This window comes from Physeter macrocephalus, chromosome 21 (genome assembly GCF_002837175.3).
Source record: "Physeter macrocephalus isolate SW-GA chromosome 21, ASM283717v5, whole genome shotgun sequence".
Taxonomy (NCBI): domain Eukaryota; kingdom Metazoa; phylum Chordata; class Mammalia; order Artiodactyla; family Physeteridae; genus Physeter; species Physeter macrocephalus.
The window spans coordinates 61,351,215-61,373,136 of NC_041234.1; the positions used below are offsets into that span (position 1 = coordinate 61,351,215).

The 21,922-nt window shown below is 36.5% G+C and overlaps 1 protein-coding gene across 1 annotated transcript in view; it reads right to left on the reverse strand.

The window, feature by feature from the left end:
* Window positions 1-21,922, reverse strand: part of POF1B (POF1B actin binding protein) — a 92,932-nt gene that overhangs the window by 19,244 nt on the left and 51,766 nt on the right. Inside the window, 8 exon segments of the mRNA XM_055081592.1 lie at window positions 4,104-4,184; window positions 4,999-5,127; window positions 7,023-7,142; window positions 7,472-7,624; window positions 8,667-8,780; window positions 9,622-9,714; window positions 16,114-16,188; window positions 17,363-17,390. Coding sequence (XP_054937567.1) covers window positions 4,104-4,184; window positions 4,999-5,127; window positions 7,023-7,142; window positions 7,472-7,624; window positions 8,667-8,780; window positions 9,622-9,714; window positions 16,114-16,188; window positions 17,363-17,390 — 793 coding nt within the window.

The window sequence follows — 21,922 nt, forward strand, 5'->3', positions numbered from 1 at the left end:
ACATAGTTTTGGAAGTCCTAGCCATGGCAATCAGAGAAGAAAAAGAAATGAAAGGAATACAAATTGGAAAAGAAGTAAAACTGCCACTGTTTGCACATGACATGATAGTATACATAGAGAATCCTAAAGATACCACCAGAAAACTACTAGAGCTAATCAATGAATTTGGTAAGGTTGCAGGATACAAAATTAATGCACAGAAATCACTTGCATTCCTATACATTAACAACAAAAGATCAGAAAGAGAAATTAAGGAAACAGTCCCATTTACCATCACATGGAAAAGTATAAAATACCTAAGAATACACCTACCAAAGGAGGCAAAAGACCTGTACTGAGAAAACTACAAGATGTCGATGAAAGAAATCAAAGACGACACAAACAGATGGAGAGATATACCATAGTCTTCGATTGGAAGAATCAATATTGAGAAAATGACTATACTACCCAAAGCAATCTACAGATTCAATGCAATCCTTAACAAATTACCAATGGCATTTTTCACAGAAGTAGAACAAAAATTTTTACAATTTGTATGGAAACAGAAAAGACCATGAATAGCCACAGGAATCCTGAGACAGGAAAAATGGAGCTGGAGGAATCAGGCTCCCTGACTTCAGACTATACTACAAAGCTACAGTCATCAAGACAGTATGATACTGGCACAAAATAGAAATATAGATCAACGGTACAAGATAGAAAGCCCAGAGATAAACCCATGCACCTATGGTCACGTAATCTATGACTAAAGAGGCAAGAATATACAATGGAGAAAAAACAGTCTCTTCAAAAAGTGCTGCTGGGAAAACTGGAGAGCTACATGTAAAAGAAAGAAGTTAGAACACTCCTTAACACCATACTCAAAAATAAACTCAAAATGGATTAAAGACCTAAATGTAAGGCCTGACACTATAAAACTCTTAGAATAAAACATAGGTAGAACACTGTTTGATATAAAGCACAGCAAACTCTTTTTTGATCCACCTCTTAGCATAGTGAAAGTGAAAATAAAACCAGAAATTAACAAATGGGATCTAATTAAACTTAAAAACTTTTGCACAACACAGGAAACCATAAACAAAACAAAAAGACAATCCTCAGAGTGGGAGAAAATATTTCCAAATGAAGCAACCCACAAGGGATTAATCTCCAAACTATACAAACAGTTCATGAAGCTCAATATCAAAAAAACAAAAAAACCAATCAAAAAATGGGCTGAAAATCTAAGTAGACTTTTCTCCAAAGAAGACATACAGGTGGACAAAAAGCACATGAAAAGATGCTTAACATTGCTAATTATTAGAAAAATGCAAATCAAAACTACAATGAGGTTTCACCTCGCACCAGTCAAAATGGCTATCATCAAAAAATTTACAAACAATAAATGCTGGAGAGGATATGGATAAAGGGGAGCCCTCCTACACTGTTGGTGGGAATGTCAACTGGTACAGCCACTATGGAGACCAGTATGGAGGTTCCTTAAAAAACTAAAAATAGAACTACCATATGACCCAGCTACCCAACTCCTGGGCATATTTCTGGAGAAAACCATAATTCAAAAAGATACATGCAGAACAGTGTTCACTGGAGCACTATTTACAGTAGCTGGGACATGGAAGCAACCTAAATGTTCATCAAAAGAGGAATGGATAAAGAAGATGCAGTTCATATATACAATAGACTATTGCATAAAATAACAAAATAATGCCATTTGTGGTAACATGGATGGACCTAGAGATTGTCATAGTGAGTAAAGTAAGTCAGACACAGAAAGACAAATACCATATGATATCGCTTATGTGTGGAATCTAAAAAAAAAGGGTACAAATGAACTTATTTAGAAAACAGAAGTAATGTCACAGATGTAGAAAACAAACATGGTTACCAGGGGGTAAGCGGGGGAGGGATAAATTGGGAGGTTGGGATTGACATAAACACACTACTATTATAAAATAGATAACTAATAAGGACCTGCTGTATAGCACAGGGAAATCTACTCAGTACTCTGTACTGGCCTGTATGGGAAAATAATCTAAACAAAGAGTGGTTATATGTATATGTATAACTGATTCACTTTGCTGTACACCTGAATGTTAACACACATTGTAAATCAACTATACTCCAATAAAAGTTTTTGAAAAAGAAATTAAAGAGGATCTAAATTGAAAAGGATCCCATGCTTATTGACCAGAAGACAGTTTTGCTTACATGGCAATAATACCTAAAGTGTCCTACATAGTCAATGAATTTTCTGTAAAAATTCCAGTGGGATCTTTTTTAACAGAAATTAACAAACTTAACCTAAATCTCATATGGAAAAGCAAAAGACCACAAACAGCTAAAGCTTTCTTGAAAATAACAGTTTAAAGACTCACACTCCTGATTTCACAACTTAACTAAAATGCTATAATAATCAAGACAGTGTGGTACTAGCATAAAGACAGATAAATAGATTAATGGAGTAAAACTGAGAGTCTACATATTTGCCCTTACATTTATGGTAGTTTGATTGACAAGGATGCCAAGTCAATTTAATGGGGGAAAGGATAGCATATTCCATAAATGAGTCTGGGACAACTGGATATCCCCATACACAAGAATGAACTTGGATACCTAATTTACAACATATAAAAAATTAACTCAAATGGATCCTAAATCTAAATGTAATAGATAAAAATAGAAAACTCTTTAGAAGACAATGTGGGTGTAAATATTAATGACCTTGTATTAGTCAATGGTTTCTTACATATGATACCAAAAGCACAAGTGAGTAAAGAAAAAATAGATATATTGGACTTTCTCAAAATTAAAAACTTGTGCTGCAAATGACACAATCAAGATAGTGAAAAGACAATCCATGGAATGGAAGAAAATGTTTGCAAATCATATCTCTGAAAAGGGACTTGTATCCAGAATATATAAATATCTCTTGCAATTCAACAATAAAATAGCAAATAATACAATTTTAAAATGTAGAAAGACTTTAGTCATTTCTTCAAGAAGATATACAAATGGCCTATAAGCACATGAAAAAATACTATGCAACACTAATTATTGGAGAAGTACAAATCAAGAGTGCAATGAGATACCACTTCCCACCCCTTAGAATGGCTACAGTCCAACAGATGGACAATAACAAATGTTTGGGAGGACGGAGAGAAATTGGAATCCTCTTACACCGCTGGTGGGAATGTAAAATGGTGCAGCTGTTTTGGAAAAGTTTAGCAGTTCTTCAAAAAGTTAAACAGAGTTACCATGTGCTCAGCAATTCTACTCTTCTTTATATATTCAAAGGAATGAACACATATGTCCACATAGATTTGTACCCAGATATTTACAGTAGCATTTTGCAAAATTGAAAACAGCCCCTAAATGTCCATCAGTTGATGAATGGATAAATAAAAGGTTGTACATCCATAAAATGGACTATTATTTAGTAACAAAAATCAATGAAGTACTGACACATGCTAAAACATGGATGAATCTTGAAAACATGCAAAGTGAAAGAATTCAGTCAACAAAGACCACATTTTGATTATTCCATTTATATGAAATATCCAAAATAGACTTTTGCTGAAACCATTCATAAAGAGTCACTTTCTATTTGGTTTTGCTAAATTGTTGAGATGTAAGCTATGGTCGTACTGCTAACATGAGGAGAGACCCTGTCTAAGAATGACGTCTATGCAGGAAAGAACAGAGCCAAAAGATAGACAGATTTCTGAAGACATATTTTGATCACACAAATCCATCTGGACACCAAGCAATCCCAATTATGTGAATTAACTAATTCCCAGTTTAAGTTGGGTTTCTGGCATGTGCAACTGAAAGAGTCCTAACTAATATGGTTGGTTAAACAACTAATTATTTGCTTTTCACTTTCATTGTATTTACTGTATTGTAAATACAATAAAAGTGTGCTCTTGAATTTTATTGACCATAATAGCTATGTCTTTTTGTGAACATTCATTCTTCAGTAGAATTATTGGCCAGCAGAAAACACCAAACTCTGTCTAGGGGCGTACATGTCAGTTAAACATGCTATAACTTGGATTATATCATAACAAAAGTCATATCCAAATTTCATTAAAAATACATTACATTCTAGTGGTAATAGTTGTCCTTCCACCACTGGAGGGTTGGTTATGAGATGAATATATTTCTTGTCTCAACTGCGAGAGTTCCTTACAAATAAAAAACAATATAATCATTTGAAAACCATAGAAACATGAGGTAAGAAGTATGTTTGATCATTTAACAAGGTTACTAAGAATAATTACTTTTTTCCCTTCCTTTTTAGCCTTGAGGTAAGAATGTTCCAATCCCACTTGTTGAATTCCATATAGTCTTGCTTCGTGGCACCTAATCAGTTACATCATAAGTCTCTGCAGGAATCCACTAACTGGTTCTAAACTTAAGGGATAACATGAGATAGAATGGGCATGATTCTCAAGATGAAGATGTGAAAATTTTTGTTCCAAAAAGATTTAAATGTGTAGCTATAGCAGAAAAGTATGAAATTTCAATATGGAAGCAGATATTGTTTCCTAACAGAAAATCTATCACTGAACGTTACTACAAGTACCATTTGTTCAATAACAGCAATACAACATTAGCCACCATTTGGGTAGTTTCTTCCTTCAGTACCTATTTTATGACAGATCTTGGGCTACATGTTACAGACATAGAAAGGAATATAACACAGTCCCTTGCTGAAGCAGCTCACAGACTTATTGGGAGTTTGACTGCTAATGAGGTAGAAAACCAATGTCTTAAAATTATTAAAGTCACAATAGCACATATTTTTTGCTTCAATTCTAGCTTTCATTTGAATTATTTCTCCTGAAATGTGAGTCTTCTACTTCTTGTAGGCACTCACATTCTACTTCATGAATAAAGTAAGTCTTGGAAACATGTTTTTTTATAGTTTGTGGGAAGTATTTATCCTACGGGGCTGAGTTGTATGGTTTGTCTCCACCTTGACCCCTTCTCTGTTACCTCCGATTGATGCTTTATAAGGGAATCTTTCTCTTCCAGCAAGCTTGTCAGTTCATGAATCTTGAATTGGAAGTCACTGCAACTTCCTTCTCTTCTTGAAACATCTTTTTGGTACTGATTTAATTGAGTCTAAGGATTTAAAAAGAACTAAGAATTATTATAATTCTCATTTAAAAAAATGGGTAACTGAGTTCCAAAGAGGTTAAGTGACATAAAGTCATACAGCTAGTTATGAAATGAAGAGCAAAATACCAATAGTTATAAACATTTAAAGAGCTTTATTGGGCTTCCCTGGTGGTGCAGTGGTTGAGAGTCTGCCTGCCGATGCAGGGGACATGGGTTCATGCCCCGGGCCGGGAAGATCCCACATGCCGCGGAGCGGCTAGGCCTGTGAGCCATGGATGCTGAGCCTGCGTGTCCGGAGACTGTGCTCCGCAATGGGAGAGGCCACAACAGTGAGAGGCCCGCGTACCACAAAAAAAAAAAAAAGAGCTTTATGAATGTAATATGTGAACTGAAATGCCAATTAGGAATTTCTCATTTTTTTTAAGATTTACTGTTTTTTTTTTATTTATTTTTGGCTGTGTCAGATCTTAGATGCAGTACGTGGGATCTTCATTGAGGCTTCTATCTAGTTGTGGCGTGCGGGTTTTCTCTTCTCTAGTTGTGGTGCACAGGTTCCAGAGCACATGGGCTCTGTAGTTTGTGGCAACACGGGCTCTCTAGTTGAGGTGCACGAGCTCAGTAGTTGTGGCGCGTGGGCTCTAGTTGCCCCATGGCATGTGGGATTTTAGTTCCCTGACCAGGGATCGAACCAGAGTCCCCTGCATTGTAAGGTGGATTCTTCATCACTGGACCACCAGGGAAGTCCAAGAAATTTCTCATTTTTAAAAGATGACTTTACTATTTAGGCTTAGGCATTACTTAAGTAAAAGTACTAGGCAACAAGAATTAAAATAAAGCTAAGAAAACAGTTACTTTATATTCCTTCAAATACTAATTAAGGAAAACTCAATAACAAATATTATATCATAATTTGCAGTTCACAACATAATCCTCCTGCATGACTCATCTCAGTCCTCACAGCAGCCCTCTGAGATAAGTATTATTATAATCTTTATTTACAAAACAGGTAAATGAGATCCAGAGACACAAAGGCACAACAGCTAGTAAGCAACATAGCTGCAACTCCATGACAAGTCTTCTGACTGCAAATCCTGTCCATTTCCCTTTTTACTGCATTATGTGTGCACAGAAGGCTGTTTAGGTTAAAGTGTTATTAGTAACGTTCAGATGGAAAAGAAACCAGTGGAGGATATCTGCAAGAAAAATCAGCAGACTTTGAACAAATTCTATTTTGTTTCATTTTGATTTTTGGTAAAGACTGTACATTACATTTGGAGAGAAAACACTGTGGTCAGTTTTTCTATTAAAATATTTGAGTTTATATAACTACAATTAGGAATCAGTAAATTAAGGGTTAGTCAATTTGACCTAGAATGACAAAATAAGGCAATGTATATTTATTCTCACAAATATCACCTTAATTTTGATGCCAATTACAGGTATATAATTCAACAGTTTTTAATCCATGTGCTTGACAAAACTCTTGCTAGCTATCATCCTTCAAAATCAAGTGAGGATATGTATGAAGTCAAATGTGGCTTCACTGGATAATCTTGAAAGTTGCTTGGCTGCATAGAGCAGGCTTTAGGCAAGATCATAAAGTGTTCCCCCATCACCAAAATAAATAAATAAATAAATAAATAAATAGAAATGAAAAATCAACAACCCTGAACTTAAGGTCTTCTTTTGCTTTCCTAGAAAAAATGAAGCTAAATTACAAGACAATTTAACAATATTCCCTACATAGTGATATGTATTTAAAGAAATGGTTCTATGGCATACTCCTAAAACTCTACCTTTGGTTGATTTTTCTTTGTAGCATTAAACTTGATACTATCATTATCTTATTAGAAAGTTTGTGCTGAACTGTGTATTTATGCAGTGTAGGATCTACATACCCTTAGTTTGCAGATCTCTCTATCTTTCTCCATTCTTAAGTTTTTTACCATCTCCATGTAATGGTTGCCAATCTCATCCATTTTAGCCTGCAGCATCGGGCCTGTGCAAGTCTCTGAAAGCTACACAAGACAAAATAAATTTCTGTAGTTGGACTGTTATGAAGGAAATACATATTATATTATAAGACATTAATAGATGAAAACCACTTGATTAAACAAGACATTGAAATAATGAGAGTGATTTTTAGAAACTGCATTATACACCTCAAATGGCAATGAGTTAAGACCTAACTGCATGTGAGATCATCAGAAAGCAGTCTAGATATTTTCTCGAGATGAATTGGATATATATATATATATATATATATATATGTATATATATAGCCGATGCTAGGATTACAACCATATAACTAAAGCAATAACATATATTTAAAACAAAATTTGAATACCTGCACTCTAAGATTTTTATTCTCTTGCTCTAAATTACGTTTACAGTATTCCAGTTCTTTTAGTTTATATTCTATGTCTGATAGTGTATGCCGAAGAGAAAGATTGTTTTCTTCCAATGCTTGGCATTTTGAGGTTGAGTCTTGAAGTCCATGCTGTAAAGAAGACACAGTAAATAAGACAAATGGATTCTACTTTTTGGGAGAGAGTGCTTTTAGTTGATTAATTCAATGAAACAAAGCAAATATTGATATTTTTTCCATGCCCAGTTTTCTTATATATTTAACCCTAAAAGGTAAGTTAAATCAGCTATGAAAGACATTACCCTCACTTGCCTATCTTGACTGAGAAGGAATCAAGGTTAGATGAATTTTCAATGTACCAATCTAGCAATCTGACTCTTGCTGCTTTTTTTTTTTTTTTTTTTTTTTTTTTTTTTTTGCGGTACGTGGGCCTCTCACTGTTGTGGCCTCTCCCGTTGTGGAGCACAGGCTTCGGACGTGCAGGTTCAGCGGCCATGGCTCACGGGCCCAGCCACTCCGTGGCATGTGGGGTCTTCCCGGACCGGGACACGAACCCATGTCCCCTGCATCGGCAGGCAGACTCTCAACCACTGTGCCACCAGGGAAGCCCTTCTTGCTGCTTTTTGACAATACTGTAACCTGCCTTCTAGTAAGCACCAAAATGACCATATGCCTGATTATGTGACAAAAGAAAACTCAGCCAAAATTTGGGACTGTCATGGGAGTGAATTTTAGGAATGGACTGGCCTCAGAGACTCATTACAATTTCCTAAGAATCCTCTCTGCTCAGGTATCTGGAGAAATCTTCTAGAGTTCATTCATTCAGTTATTCATTGCACAAACATGTGTTAAGATCTATAAAAACTTTTTTATTGACACATTAGTAGATTAAATGAATGAGTGAACTTAGATTTTCAATATTTATACAATTTTTGTCACCCAACAAAACAGATAATTTTAGATTGTATATACTTTATATCTAATATACTTGGGGTTATCTATTTTTCTGAGAGGGCTTCAGTAATTGGAAATACCTAAAGCCACTCATTTCCCATACGAACAAATTGTTCCATCATATTTTAATTGTCTGGATTATATCTCATAACTCCAATGTGCTAGTAATTGTGCATATGAAAAACTATCAAATTTATTATCAAATAAAATGTCAACTTACCTGCTGCTGGCGATTATTTGCTCTTACTGATGCTAAGAGTTCTTCATACTCTTTTATTTGAGTTTCTTTGAATGCCAAGTCTTTCTCAAGTCTTATCTTGTCATTTTCCAGTGACTAGAAGCAAAATTATTTATGACTCAGAATTACAGAATCCTGTCAACAGTTATATAATACAAAGACCTGTTTACATTGGAAGGTTTAAATAAGCACTTTTTTCATTTGTAGTTGTTTAATAAAACAGAATTCTTAAAAGTTAATCAAGCTATGGGATACAAAGGATTGAAAGTTTAAAAACCCACATGGATGGACATTTTGATGAATTGACTAATTGTAAGTACAATGAAGCAGAACCTTTTGAATTATTTTAATGTTTTTCTTCAATCTACAAAGACCCTTGTTAATCCCAGCAGGTGGTGAATTTTCAAATTAAGAGTCTAAATGTGTTCATCAGAACCCAGAAACAAGAAAACCCACTCCAAAGTCCTCAAGGAGTTATTCATTGTATGGAAAGTATTCTGAATGTATCTAGCTGATGTCATGAACAACACCAATTAAAATAGAAAATAGAAAATGTTAAGGTCTTGGAGAAAGAAGTTTTCAAGTATTCAAATAAATTCAAAGGATGCTTTATTATTACAGAAAAGGGGAAATTCTGAATCAGAGTCAGATTATTGTAATTTTACAAACTACTCCCTGGCTTTAAGCATTAAATTACCTTAGCGGTAAACTAAGTAATAAGTGTGCACCCAACTTTCTTTCATTTTCACATTGGATAACTCTTTACTCCTCTCTCCCAACCCCAATTAACTGTTTCAGGAAAATTACTATATCTGGGTGAGCACAATGTTGTTGTGTTGTATTAAATTTTAAAAAGGTATACTGAATGCTTTGATTTCTATGTTATGAAGCTAGGAACTAGAAAAGATTTGGAAAGAAAAATCAAAATAAATGTTACTGTCAAGTCATTCTGAAGATGTCCAAGCTCCTCCCTTATGTTACTGAATGTGGACACCACTAGCCGGAGTGATTTATCAGACATACCCCTCATCTGGAGGAAGAAAATGATTGATAGTTTATTTTCACTAGCATTTAAAAATAGGCAATATAAGTAATAATAATCTTATTTTTCTATTCCTACAAGCAAACTTATTGACAGTTTCATTTTTGATATGACAATATTAGAATAGTGATGCAGGGCATTTTGTCAATAACATTCATTAGTAATCTAAGCAATATCCCTGAAAAGATCGTAGCTATGCTATTAAAACAAGGGTCTCTTATTTTTTCCATGATAAAGTATCATCTTTCTCATGACAGAAATGTATCAGCAAGTTCTCAAATTTACTTTTCTTCTCTATTTAAAGATTCAAAAACATGAGACAGTCAACCTTCAAGTAATAAATTGCATCTCCCTAAGTGTGTTGCCAAATGCATGGATTTTGCCTGAGTTGAGAAGAATCTAATACAAATTAAATTGAACCTTGAAGTATAGAAATATCTCAAATTTTAAAGAAGGAGAAAAACGCTTTAACTAGATTAAACTCATTTCTTCAAAGAAAAATGGTTTTAAAAACAAGCAACTTCTGTTTCTGAAAAGATGGAGCAGAAATACTTTTCTCTATTTTTCCTGCTAAGTCTAACTAAAAACCCTGCACTTTATGTATAAAACAAACATAAAAAGACTCTGAAAGTTAAAAAGAAAGAATGAAGTCTGGTTGAGAACATTGGGAGCTAAGGAATAATACAGAAGTGAGTTCCTGGGTTTTCTTTTTGCTTCATATATGAGTGGTATTGGGGAAACCAGTAACAGAGAAACATCAGTGGATACAGACAACAAAAGTCCCTAGAAAAGCCTGCTCTCTCTACCCAAAGTACCATGAAAAGGGCAGCCTAGCAAGGCAGATAGCATTTAGATAATAACCAGTCTACTCCAGCCAAACACCACAGAAAAAAATCTGCAACTCTATTCTATGCCCACTCAAACCATCAAAAGACAAGAAGGGAACGTAGACTCTCTCTCTCAACCTCCCTGCTTGGGTGATGTCAGAGAATTCTTAGTGAAGTGTCAAGACTTTCATCATTGCCCAACAGAAATGAGGCCACTCACCTTGCAGTATCAGTAGAGGCCAACAAGGGAACAGTAACACAACACACCTCCCCTTCCAAACCAGGCTGTTTTCAGTGGGAGCCTAGTAGAGAGCCACACTTCCTACACCTGCCAAGGAAGAACAAAGAGCTACTCCCCCAACCTGTGTCAAGAGAGGCAGAGTGGGGAACCTGGACTTCCACCCCCACCTGGCAGTAACAGGTCATGCCCCTACTTCCCCTGTTGCTCAGTATCAGAGGAGGTCTGCTAAAACAGAAGATGTGAATAAGATCCAAAGTCAGAACATAATACCCAAAATGTCCAGGTTTCAATTTTTAAAAATCACTTATTCTAAGAACCAGGAAATCTCACCTTGATAAGAAAAAATGGTTAATACATGCCAACATCAAGATATCAGAAAAGTTAGAATTATCTGACAAGGATTTTAAAGCAGCCATCTTAAAAATGTTTCAAAGTGACCTAAACGTCCATCAACAAAGGAATGGATAAAGAAGATGTGGCACATATATACAATGGAATATTACTCAGTCATAAAAAGGAACAAAAGAGTGCCATTTGCAGAGACGTGGATGGATCTAGAAACAGTCATACAGAATGAAGTAAGTCAGAAAGAGAAAAACAAATATCACATAATATCACTTATATGTGGAATGTAGAAAAATGGTAGAGAAGAACTTATTTGCAAAGCAGAAATAGAGTCACAGATGTAGAGAACAAACTTATGGTTACCAAGAGGGGAAGGGAAGGGTGGGATGAACTGAGAGATTGGGACTGACATAAATACACTACTATGTGTAAAATAGATAACGAATGAGAACCTACTGTGTAGCACAGGGAACTCTACTCAGTGCTCTGTGGTGACCTAAATGGGAAGGAAATCTAAAAAAGAAGGGATATATGTGTATGTAAGACTGATTCACTTTGCTGTACAGCAAGAAACTAAGACAACAATGTAAACCAATGATACTCTAATAAAAATTAATTTAAAAAACACCAAATTTAGAAAAGTTTCAACAAGAAATTATGAAGATTTAAAACAAATAAAAAATAGAAAGTCTCAGCAACAAAACAGAAAATCTCAGAAAACAAACAGAAGCTTTAAAGAGTAACTAAATGAAAATTTTAGAACTGAAAACTCAATAACTAAAAAACAAAAACCTCAGTGGATGGACTAAAAAGCAGAAAGGAAAGCATAGAGCAAAGAATCAGTGAACTTGAAGACAGAACAATAGAAAATACTGAGTTCTTGTGTTTCCCTGGTGGCGCAGTGGTTGAGAGTCTGCCTGCCAATGCAGGGGACACCGGTTCGTGCCCCGGTCCGGGAAGATCCCACATGCCGTGGACTGGCTGGGCCCGTGAGCCATGGCCACTGAGCCTGCGCTTCCGGAGCCTGTGCTCCGCAACGGGAGAGGCCACAACAGTGAGAGGCCTGTGTACCGCAAAAAAAAAAAAAAAAAGAAAAAAATACTGAGTTCTGAACATCAGAGAGAAAATAGATTGGAGGAAAATTGAACAGAGCCTCAGTGTCCAATGGGAGTATGACATATATCTAACATTCATGTCATCAGAATCCTAGAAGGAAAAAAAGAAAGAGGGGGGACCTGAAAAAATATATGAAGAAATAATGGCTGAAAACTTCCCCAAATTAGCAAAAAAACATAGACAGATTTAAGAAGTTGAGCAAACCCTAAACAGGATAGACCCAAAGAAATCCATGCCTGGACATATGAGGCAAACTTCTTAAAACTGAAGATAAATTTAAAAGCAGCAAGAGAAACCTTAGCTATTGGGAATAGCAATTCAAATGACAGCCGATTTCTCATGAAAAACCATAGAGGCCAGAAGGAAGTGGCATACATTTTTAAAGTGATGAAAGAAAAGAATTGTCAACTACAAATTCTGTATGCAATGAAAACAACCTTTAGGAATGAAGGGGAAATCACATTTTCAGAGGAAAAGAAAAAGAATTTTTCACTAGCAGACCTACCCTTAAAAAAATGGCTGAAGGAAGTTCTCTGAAGAAAAAGAAAATGATAAAAGAAGGAATTTGGAATATCAAGAAGGAAGAAGTAACACAGTAAGCAAAAATATAGGTAAATACAGTGGGCTTTCCTTCTCCTTTTGCATTTTCTAAATTATATTTGAAGAGTGAAGCAAAAAAAAAAAAAAAAATATATATATATATATATATATATATATATATATATATATAACACTGTCTGATGTGGCTCTCAATGCCTGTAGAGGAAATATTTTAAAAATTATAAATGTGGAGGTTAAAGAAAGATAAAAGAAGCAAAATTTTCTGCAGTTCATTGAAACTGATAAAATGTTGACAGCAATACACGGGGATAAGTTATGGACATATAATGTAATACTTAGAACAACCCCTAAAAGAGCTATACTATGTGATACACTCAAAAGAACTAGAGGTAAATCAAAATGGAATTCTAAAACATATTCAGGTAATCCACATGAAAGCAAGACAAAGAAAACAGAGAAACAAAAAACAGAACAAACAGAAAACCCAATGGCAGATCTAGCCCTAACATATCAATAATTACAACTTGGGGGCTTCCCTGGTGGCGCAGTGGTTGAGAGTCTGCCTGCCGTTGCAGGGGACATGGGTTTGTACCCTGGTCCAGGAAGATCCCACATGCCGTGGAGTGGCTGGGCCTGTGAGCCATGGCCGCTGAGCCTGCGCATCCGGAGCCTGTGCTCCGCAACGGGGAGAGGCCACAACAGTGAGAGGCCCGCATACCACAAAAAAAAAAAAAAAAAAATTACAACTTGGTCTAAATACACCAGTTAAAAGACAGATAGAGTGATAAGAAAAAACATGACCTCACTATGTGTTTTCTATAAGAAATTATTTTCAAAGATAATGAAAATTAAAATATACATAATGAAATTTAAAAGTTGGGGAAAAGATATACCATGCAAACATTAATCAAAAGAAAGGAGTGCTATTGATATTAGATAAAAATGACTTCAGAGCAAAGAAAATTACCAGGGACACAGAGGGACATTACATAATAAGAGTCAGTCCACCAAGAAGACATAACAATCCTAAATGTTTATGCACCAGACAACAGAGCTACAAAATGTATCAAACAACAACTGATAGAACTGAAAGGAGAAATAGACAAATCCACAGATATAAATGAAGACTTTTATACCCCTCTCTCGGCAACTGATAATACTGCTTAGCAGAAAATGAGCAAGAATACATAATACAATAATTCAACAATACCATCAACCAAAGGATCTAATCAGCATTTATAGAATACTTCATCCAACAACAGATGCACATTCCTTTCATATTCCCATGGAACATATACCAAAATAGACCATATCCTTGACTATAAAACTTAACCATTCCAAAAAAATTGATCTCATACGGAGTATATTTTCTGCCCACAGTGGAATCAAACTAGAAATGAATAACAGAAAGACAATAGGAAAATCTCTAAACACTTGGAAAGTAAACAATACACTTCTAAATAATCCACCAGTCAAAGCAGAAGTCTAAAGGGAGATAAAAAATATATAAAACTGAAAGAAAATGAAAATATATATCATAACTTGTGGGACACAACTAAAGCCATGCTGAGAAGATATTTATAGCACTAAATGCTTACATTAGAAAATAGAAAAGGTGTGAAATCAATAATCTAACTTTCTATATCAAGAAACTAGACAAAGAAGAGCAAAATAAACCAAAAGCAAGCAAAGGAAGGAAATAATACAGATGAGGAAAAAAAATCAATGGAAGTGTAAACAGGAAAACAGTAGAGATCAATAAAACTAAAATATAGTTCTTTGAAAAAAATCAATAAAATTGATAAACTTCCAACAAGACTGACAACAAAAAAAGAAAGAAGACACAAATCACTAGTGTCAGGAGTTAAATAGGGAAGAGTAATACAGACCCCACAGACATCAAAAGGATAATAAGGGAATACTGTGAATAATTATGCACATATAAATTTGACAATTTAGTTGAAATTGACTACTTCCTTGAAAAACACAGGTTACCACAACTCACCCAATATGAAACAGATCATTTGACTAGACCTGTAACTACTAAGGAATTGAATTTAGAATTTTTTTTAAACTCCTGAAAAATATATATCCATGTCCAGATATTTTCTTTTTTTTTTTTTGCGGTACGTTGGCCTCTCACTGTTGTGGCCTCTCCCATTGCAGAGCACAGGCTCCGGACATGCAGGCTCAGTGGCCATGGCTCACGGACCCAGCCGCTCCGCTGCACGTGGGATCCTCCCGGACCGGGGCACGAACCCGTGTCCCCTGCATCGGCAGGCAGACTCTCAACCACTGAGCCACCAGGGAAGCCCTGCCCAGATATTTTCACTGAAGGATTATACCAAATGTTCAAAGAAGAGTTAACACCATGTCTATATGGTTTCTTCCAGAAAACAGAAAAGGAAGAGACATTTACCAATTCATATCATGAAGCTAAGTTATCCTGACACCAAAATCAAAGCAAATACAAGAAAACTACAGACTAATGTTTCTCAGGAACTTAGATGCAAACATTCTCAGAGTTTTTCAAGGAAATAGGCCTTGAATGCACTTTGGATGGACATCCTGCCACCAGAAATAATATCAAGGATGTATCCAAGATTCAGGTTCTTCAGAGCATATGTGTTCCCCATACCACTGTCTCTTTATAATAGACTGTGTGCCACTAAAAAATATTTCATTTAAGTTTCACAGATAAGATGTCAGGTCCAATATCTGGATGATCAACAAAGATTTGAGACCAAATATCAAACATAGAAATTTGCCTCACTAGACAAAACTAGATTATCTTTAGAATCCTTTCTTGCAAACACATGTACTCTTCATTTTAGCCTTATTTCTTTAGCACATATCTTGATCTGTCTTGGTCTGTCTCTCCCTTCAGTGCAGGGGAATTTACTACTGCAGTGGTCTCTAGCATTCCACAATTCAGGAAAATCAAGTCATTGGCCTTTCCATTTGCCAGGGATAGGGTAGGGAGGTATAGAAAGTAGAATGGAGAAAAGGAGGGCAAATCCTATAAGTTAGAGTCAGGTTGTGCTACAGCAGTGAGGAGAGAATAAGGGCATTCTACAGCCCGGAATATTTCTAGAATGATTTCCTGAATGCTAGTCATTCAATACTAGTGTTTGATAGTCTGACCAAACTATAATGCAACCCTTGTTTAATCAAAATGTAATCAACTCTTGTGAAATAGGAATTTTATTTGGGACTTTCTGTTCTTAATTAAAGGAAACATCCTAGGCTAGTGGTTTGTTAGTGTTGCCTTCACAGCCACTCTTGGCCCCATCTCACCTGCAGAATATAGCAAATTTGCTGTTTTGTAAATTCTGACAATCCTTTAGGAATCAACGATTCAATGTCTTCTGACTGTAAGAAAAGAGAGGCTTATCCTTCAACAGATACATGTTAGTGTTTTAATCAGAAGGTCAGCAGACTTTTGTAGAGAGGGACATATTTTTATGGACATCAGAAGATTATTTCACTTTCTGGGTAATAGTTGCCACAAACTTTACTTCTAGCATTATCAGTTCTTACTTTTAAAAAAATTCATTATACTACACACCATGGAAAGAACCCTGAATTCCAGGAAGTTTAGGGGGAAGTTTGGGGCAATCAATCAGATGTCCCATTTCTATTTTTTAAAAAGAGCAACTTAAAAACAAAAGGGTGGTCACTTAAATCCCATTACCACTTTATTTCCATGTATTTTTTAGCAACTGGAAGTTTAGTTGGGTGGTAGATATGACACTTTAAAGGCTGATTTTTTAAATAATGAAAATTTGAGGAAATAAAATAAAATTAAAGGTTTACTGAGAATTTGCATACAGCTGTGGTGACTTTTGAAAGATTATGATGTTGCCACAGCAACATTAAGAAGCTTCAACAAATTTTAAGTGAGAAGCTGAATTGAAGTCAGTACTTCATAAAGGCAATTTAGGGCTTACTGAATTATTGTAACAAATGCACTATGTCAATACATTGGAAATAAAGATGAAAATTAACACAAAAGAAGCCATTGTGATTGTTACTTTGAAATCAGTTCTTTCTCTATTTGATGACTTATTCCATTAAAAGTAACTATTACCAAAACGTATATACATAATATTTAGAGTTGATACTTGAAAATATTTACTTCAAGTTGCTGACTATTTGGCATGGGACATACAAGGTTTCGAAATACATTAAAACTAAATTTGCTATTTAATTAGTTAACGTAGATTTCAGTTTTGTAAAACAGAGAATATGTAGTCAATTAACTCTTAAGTGTTCTCATAAGCAAAGACAAGTTAAATCATAATGTGACAGCTGATAAAACATTTTTTGTGTGAATGATTATTACTTTTACAATTATCACCTTTAAAGCCATTACAAAGATATAAATGGTTATGTCATTTTAAAGGCAAAAGGATCATTATTTCTTTCACTAACCTATGTTTCCAGTCTAATAAAAATACCAAACTAAAAACAATATTATTAATGCAAGTATCAGAATCTGCTTTGTTATCAACTATATCTGATTTTCAACTCTTTTTGCACTTACCTCATCTGTAGACTCAAAGTCCTGTTTGCTGCAAGAATGAAAAAAAAAACAGACAACCTTAAGAAAATATATACATTGATCATATATAAATGTTAGTGTTCTAAATATTTTACCTTACTTTTTGATATATAACATATCCAAATGAAATTTATAATCCTAATGAAAAATTTAAAGCTAACTAAAATGGCACTTGACAAAAATAAAGTTAATTTTCCTGGAATTAGCTAATCTATTAAAAATGAACAACATCCAAATAACAAACCAATATAATATGCAGAATTAGTACCATTCATTAACACCAGTTTATTTGTGACTAGATATAGAAGTCTTCAGTTTGGCAAGAAATACTATCTGAGTGAACAAATAACAATAATAGTCATTTTCTATTTCCACCTCATTCTTCTCCTTGTATTGCTCCCTTTCAATGTGGATTCCAGCTTCTCCCTACAGTGTCTTTAAGTTATTCATACCCTTTTAGTCAAAACCAAAACTTGCAAGACTGAGTAATCTACATTAATCATTCAATCTACACGACAGTATGTATAGCGGTGACAAAGCTTAAAACGATATTGGAATGTTTACATAGGGACATATGCTTAAGCAACATGAGCAAAATTCTAGTGGGATAGTAGAATTTCCAGCATCAAAATGAAGGTTTGTCCACGAGGGTTGGAAGGCCCTTTGTGAAGCCATATTAGGTAGGCAAATGCTGCAAGCGAATTGTTAGTGGTTATACCAGTCCAGCACTGGCTCCTTCGGGGAATGGTGAAAGCTGGGAAGGATACAGTTCTAACATTGCCAGTGGCAACAGATAGGCCTTTATTTTTGCCTACTTGTTCCCTCTGCACTTCGTGGAAAAATTGGGCCCAAAATACATACGGTGAACATACTTCTCAAACAAACAAACAAACAAAAAACTGTACACATGTTTTGACAGCACGACAATGTATTTTAAAGTAAGACTATCTTAGGAAATCATAGATATATGATTGCCATATCGTCAAGTACAACAGAAAAGTATTTTAGAGATAGAAGCTAGTATGTTAGCTCCTACCTTTACCTTCTAAGTAAGTGCTTATGAGTAAGATATTGCTTACAGAGATAAGTGGGTCACTCACTGTGTGAAACCTCTCACATGCATTTATAAAAATACACAAGTTAATGTGGAGAATGAGAACTGAAGATTTCATTTCCTGAGGCATGATTGCATATGTGCAATTGTCTGTATGTATGTATGTGGTATTTCCTGGGTTACCCAAAATAGAAATTTTGGGGAGGCCCTAGTGAAAAAAAATGAAGCATCTTCTACTTTTTTAGTGTGTTACTAAAGTAACTGCATGCATATATTGGAAGCTAAAAGAAGTTAAAATATGACTCACAGTGCAGTTATAGTAGTCTTGAATTACTGTTAACTGGAATTATTATCACAGTATTAATAGACCTTTTATGTTTAAAATCCCAATTCCAATGCCAACCTAGTACACATGTCCCTAGCCACTTACTTCTTTCTACAAATAAGAAAACAAAACAAAGAAACAAACAAGGAACAATCAACAGCACTTAATACTGGAATTTACAAATGTAACCAAAATGGTTTCATAAGACAACCTTTCTTAATTCTGACCCTCCAGTCTACTCATTGCTGAATTGCAATTTAGAAAGAGAAGAAAAGTGGAGACAAAGGGGTGGGAGAGAGAGAGAGAGAGTGGAAACAAAGAGAGCAGAGGCGGGAGGTGGAAAGGCCAGTGTGGATTACATCTCCATTCAGTACAAGGTGATGGTGGCTAGAATTACAGTGGGCAGAAAAAAAAAAGAGAGGCACTCACTATGTCATCTCACCTCCTAGGAAGGAAGGAATGTAATAAGGAAAAAAACAAAAGAAGAAATAAAGGAGGGGAGGAATGAAGAGAAAGAAACTGACAACCTTCTGACAAACAAAAACTCTTAAGCACCAAAATTTTATGAGACCCTCTCCACTCTGGAGTGTTTACTAAGGTGGAGACCCCAGCTTTCTATTTTCTTTTTAGTATATTTAGCTACTCTAGAAATTAACCTCAATGTTTTGCAACGCTTAATTACACATTTAGGTCACCCATATACATTTATCAAAACCCTCAATGACAGGAAGTTATTTCAAAACCCCAGATTACATCTCTACCTGGATGATCATTATAAAACAATTTAACTTCCCTTGCTCAACTACTTTGTCTACTTCTAATTAGTATGATACTAATACATTTGGAATATATTTAACTCTCATTCTATAAACGTTTATTGAGTAGCGACTTTGTCAAGGCCATGTGCTCTGAACTGGATTTGAGCAGGCCAAACACAAATATTATCTTGTCCTGTACATGACAAAAACATAAGTGATTTAAGGCAAACTTTGAGCAATGTAAAATTGGTCTAAGTACTCCAACCTTTTCAATTTTGATGACTCAAAAATTGATAATTTCTTTAATGTGTCTGCAGTATGTTAAATAATTTAGAGACACATATCTAGTATGAAAGGTTAAGTGATTTGTCTAAGGTAACAAGGTTCTCCCATAGGTTCTAGTCCCAGATTTGCCACTTTTGTGGCCGTAAGTCAGTGGTTCTCATACTTTAGCATGTATCAGAATTCTCCACAGGGCTTGCTGCTTGGCCTTACCCCAGAATTTTTGATTCTACAGGTCTGTTTCCAAGTTCTCACATGATGCTCCTGCTGCTTGTAAGTACATGTCTTAAATAAATAATTTATTGCTTATAACAAATTTATGAAATAAGTATTATTATAATCCCTATTTTACAAATGAAGAAACTGAGGTACAGAGAGATTAAACAGGTTGCCTGATATTACACATCTAGTATGTAACAAAAGCTGGGACATGAACCCAGGGTATGAACCCTGCATCTACAATCAGGGTACTTAAGAATATATGTCTCTATATGCTCTTGATTTTACCATGTGATACCTGAACAGAAATATTCACAAGACATGATTAATGCACAGAAGAGGAACACCTAGACAAAACAGTATCTAGGGAAGGCTTTGCAGAAAAGCTGAGTCATGGCTTATAGGTATAAGAGTACTCAAAAATGTTTGGACGTTTTGGAGAAGATGGCGGAAGAGTAAGACGTGGAGATCACCTTCCTCCTCACAGATACATCAGAAATACATCTACACGTGGAACTGCTCCTATAGAACACCCACAGAACACAGGCAGAAGACCTCAGACCTCCCAAAAGGCAAGAAACTCCCCACGTACCTGGGTAGGGCAAAAGAAAAAAGAATAAACAGAGACAAAGAATAGGGACGGGACCTGCACCAGTGGGAGGGAGCCGTGAAGGAGGAAAGGTTCACACACATTAAAAGCCCCTTTGGGGTGGAGACTGCGGGTGGCGGAGGGGGAAGCTCCGGAGCCGCGGAGGAGAGGCAGCAACAGGATGCAGAGGGCAAAGCGGAGAAATTCCCGCACAGAAGATCGGTGCCGACCGGCACTCACCAGCCCAAGAGGCTTGTCTGCTCACCCGCCGGGGCGGGCGTGGGCAGGGAGCTGAGCCTTGGGCTTCAGTCGGATCCCAGGGAAAGTTCTGGAGTTGGCAGAGTGAAAACAGCCTGAAGGGGTTAGTGCACCACGGCTAGCCGGGAGGGAGTCCAGTTGAAGTCTGGAGCTGCCTAAGAGGCAAGAGACTTTTTCTTCTCTCTTTGCTTCCTAGTGCGCGAGGAGAGGGGATTAAGGGCACCGCGTAAAGGAGCTCCAGAATCGGGCGCGAGCCGCAGCTGTCGGCGCGGACAGCAGAGACGGGCGTGGGACGCTAGGGTTGCTGCTGCCGCCACCAAGAGGCCTGTGTGCGAGCACAGGTCACTCTCCACACCGCCTCTCCCGGGAGCTCGTGCAGCCCGCCACTGCCGGGGTCACGGGATCCAGGGACAGCTTCCCCGGGAGAACGCGCGGCGCGCCTCGGGCCGGTGCAGGGCCACGCCGGCCTCTGCCGCCGCAGGCTCGCCCCGCATCCGTGCCCCTCCCTCCCCCCGGCCTGTGCCAGAGCCCCCGAATCAGCTGCTTCTTTAACTCCGTCCTGTCTGAGCGAAGGGCAGACGCCCTCGGACGACCTACATGCAGAGGCGGGGCCAAGTCCAAAGCTGAACCCCAGGCGCTGTGCGAACAAAGAGGAGAGGGGGAGGTCTCTCCCAGCAGCCTCAGAAGCAGCGGATTAAAGCTCCACAATCAACTTGAAGTGCCCTGCATCTGTGGAAAACCTGAATAGACAGCGAAATATCCCAAGTTGAGGAGGTGGACTTTGGGAGCAAGATATACTATTATTTTCCCCTTTTTTCTTTTTGTGAGTGTGTATGTGCATGCTGCTGTGTGAGATTTTGTCTGTATAGCTTTGCTTTCACCGTTTGTCCTAGGGTTACACCAACACGTTTTGTTTTGTTTTGTTTTTATAGAAATTTTTGTTCTTAATAATTATTTTTTAGTTTAATAACTATATTTTATCCTACTTTATTTTGTCTTCTTCCTTTCTTTCTTCCTTTCTTCCTTCCTTTCTTCCCTCCTTCCTTCCTTCCTCCCT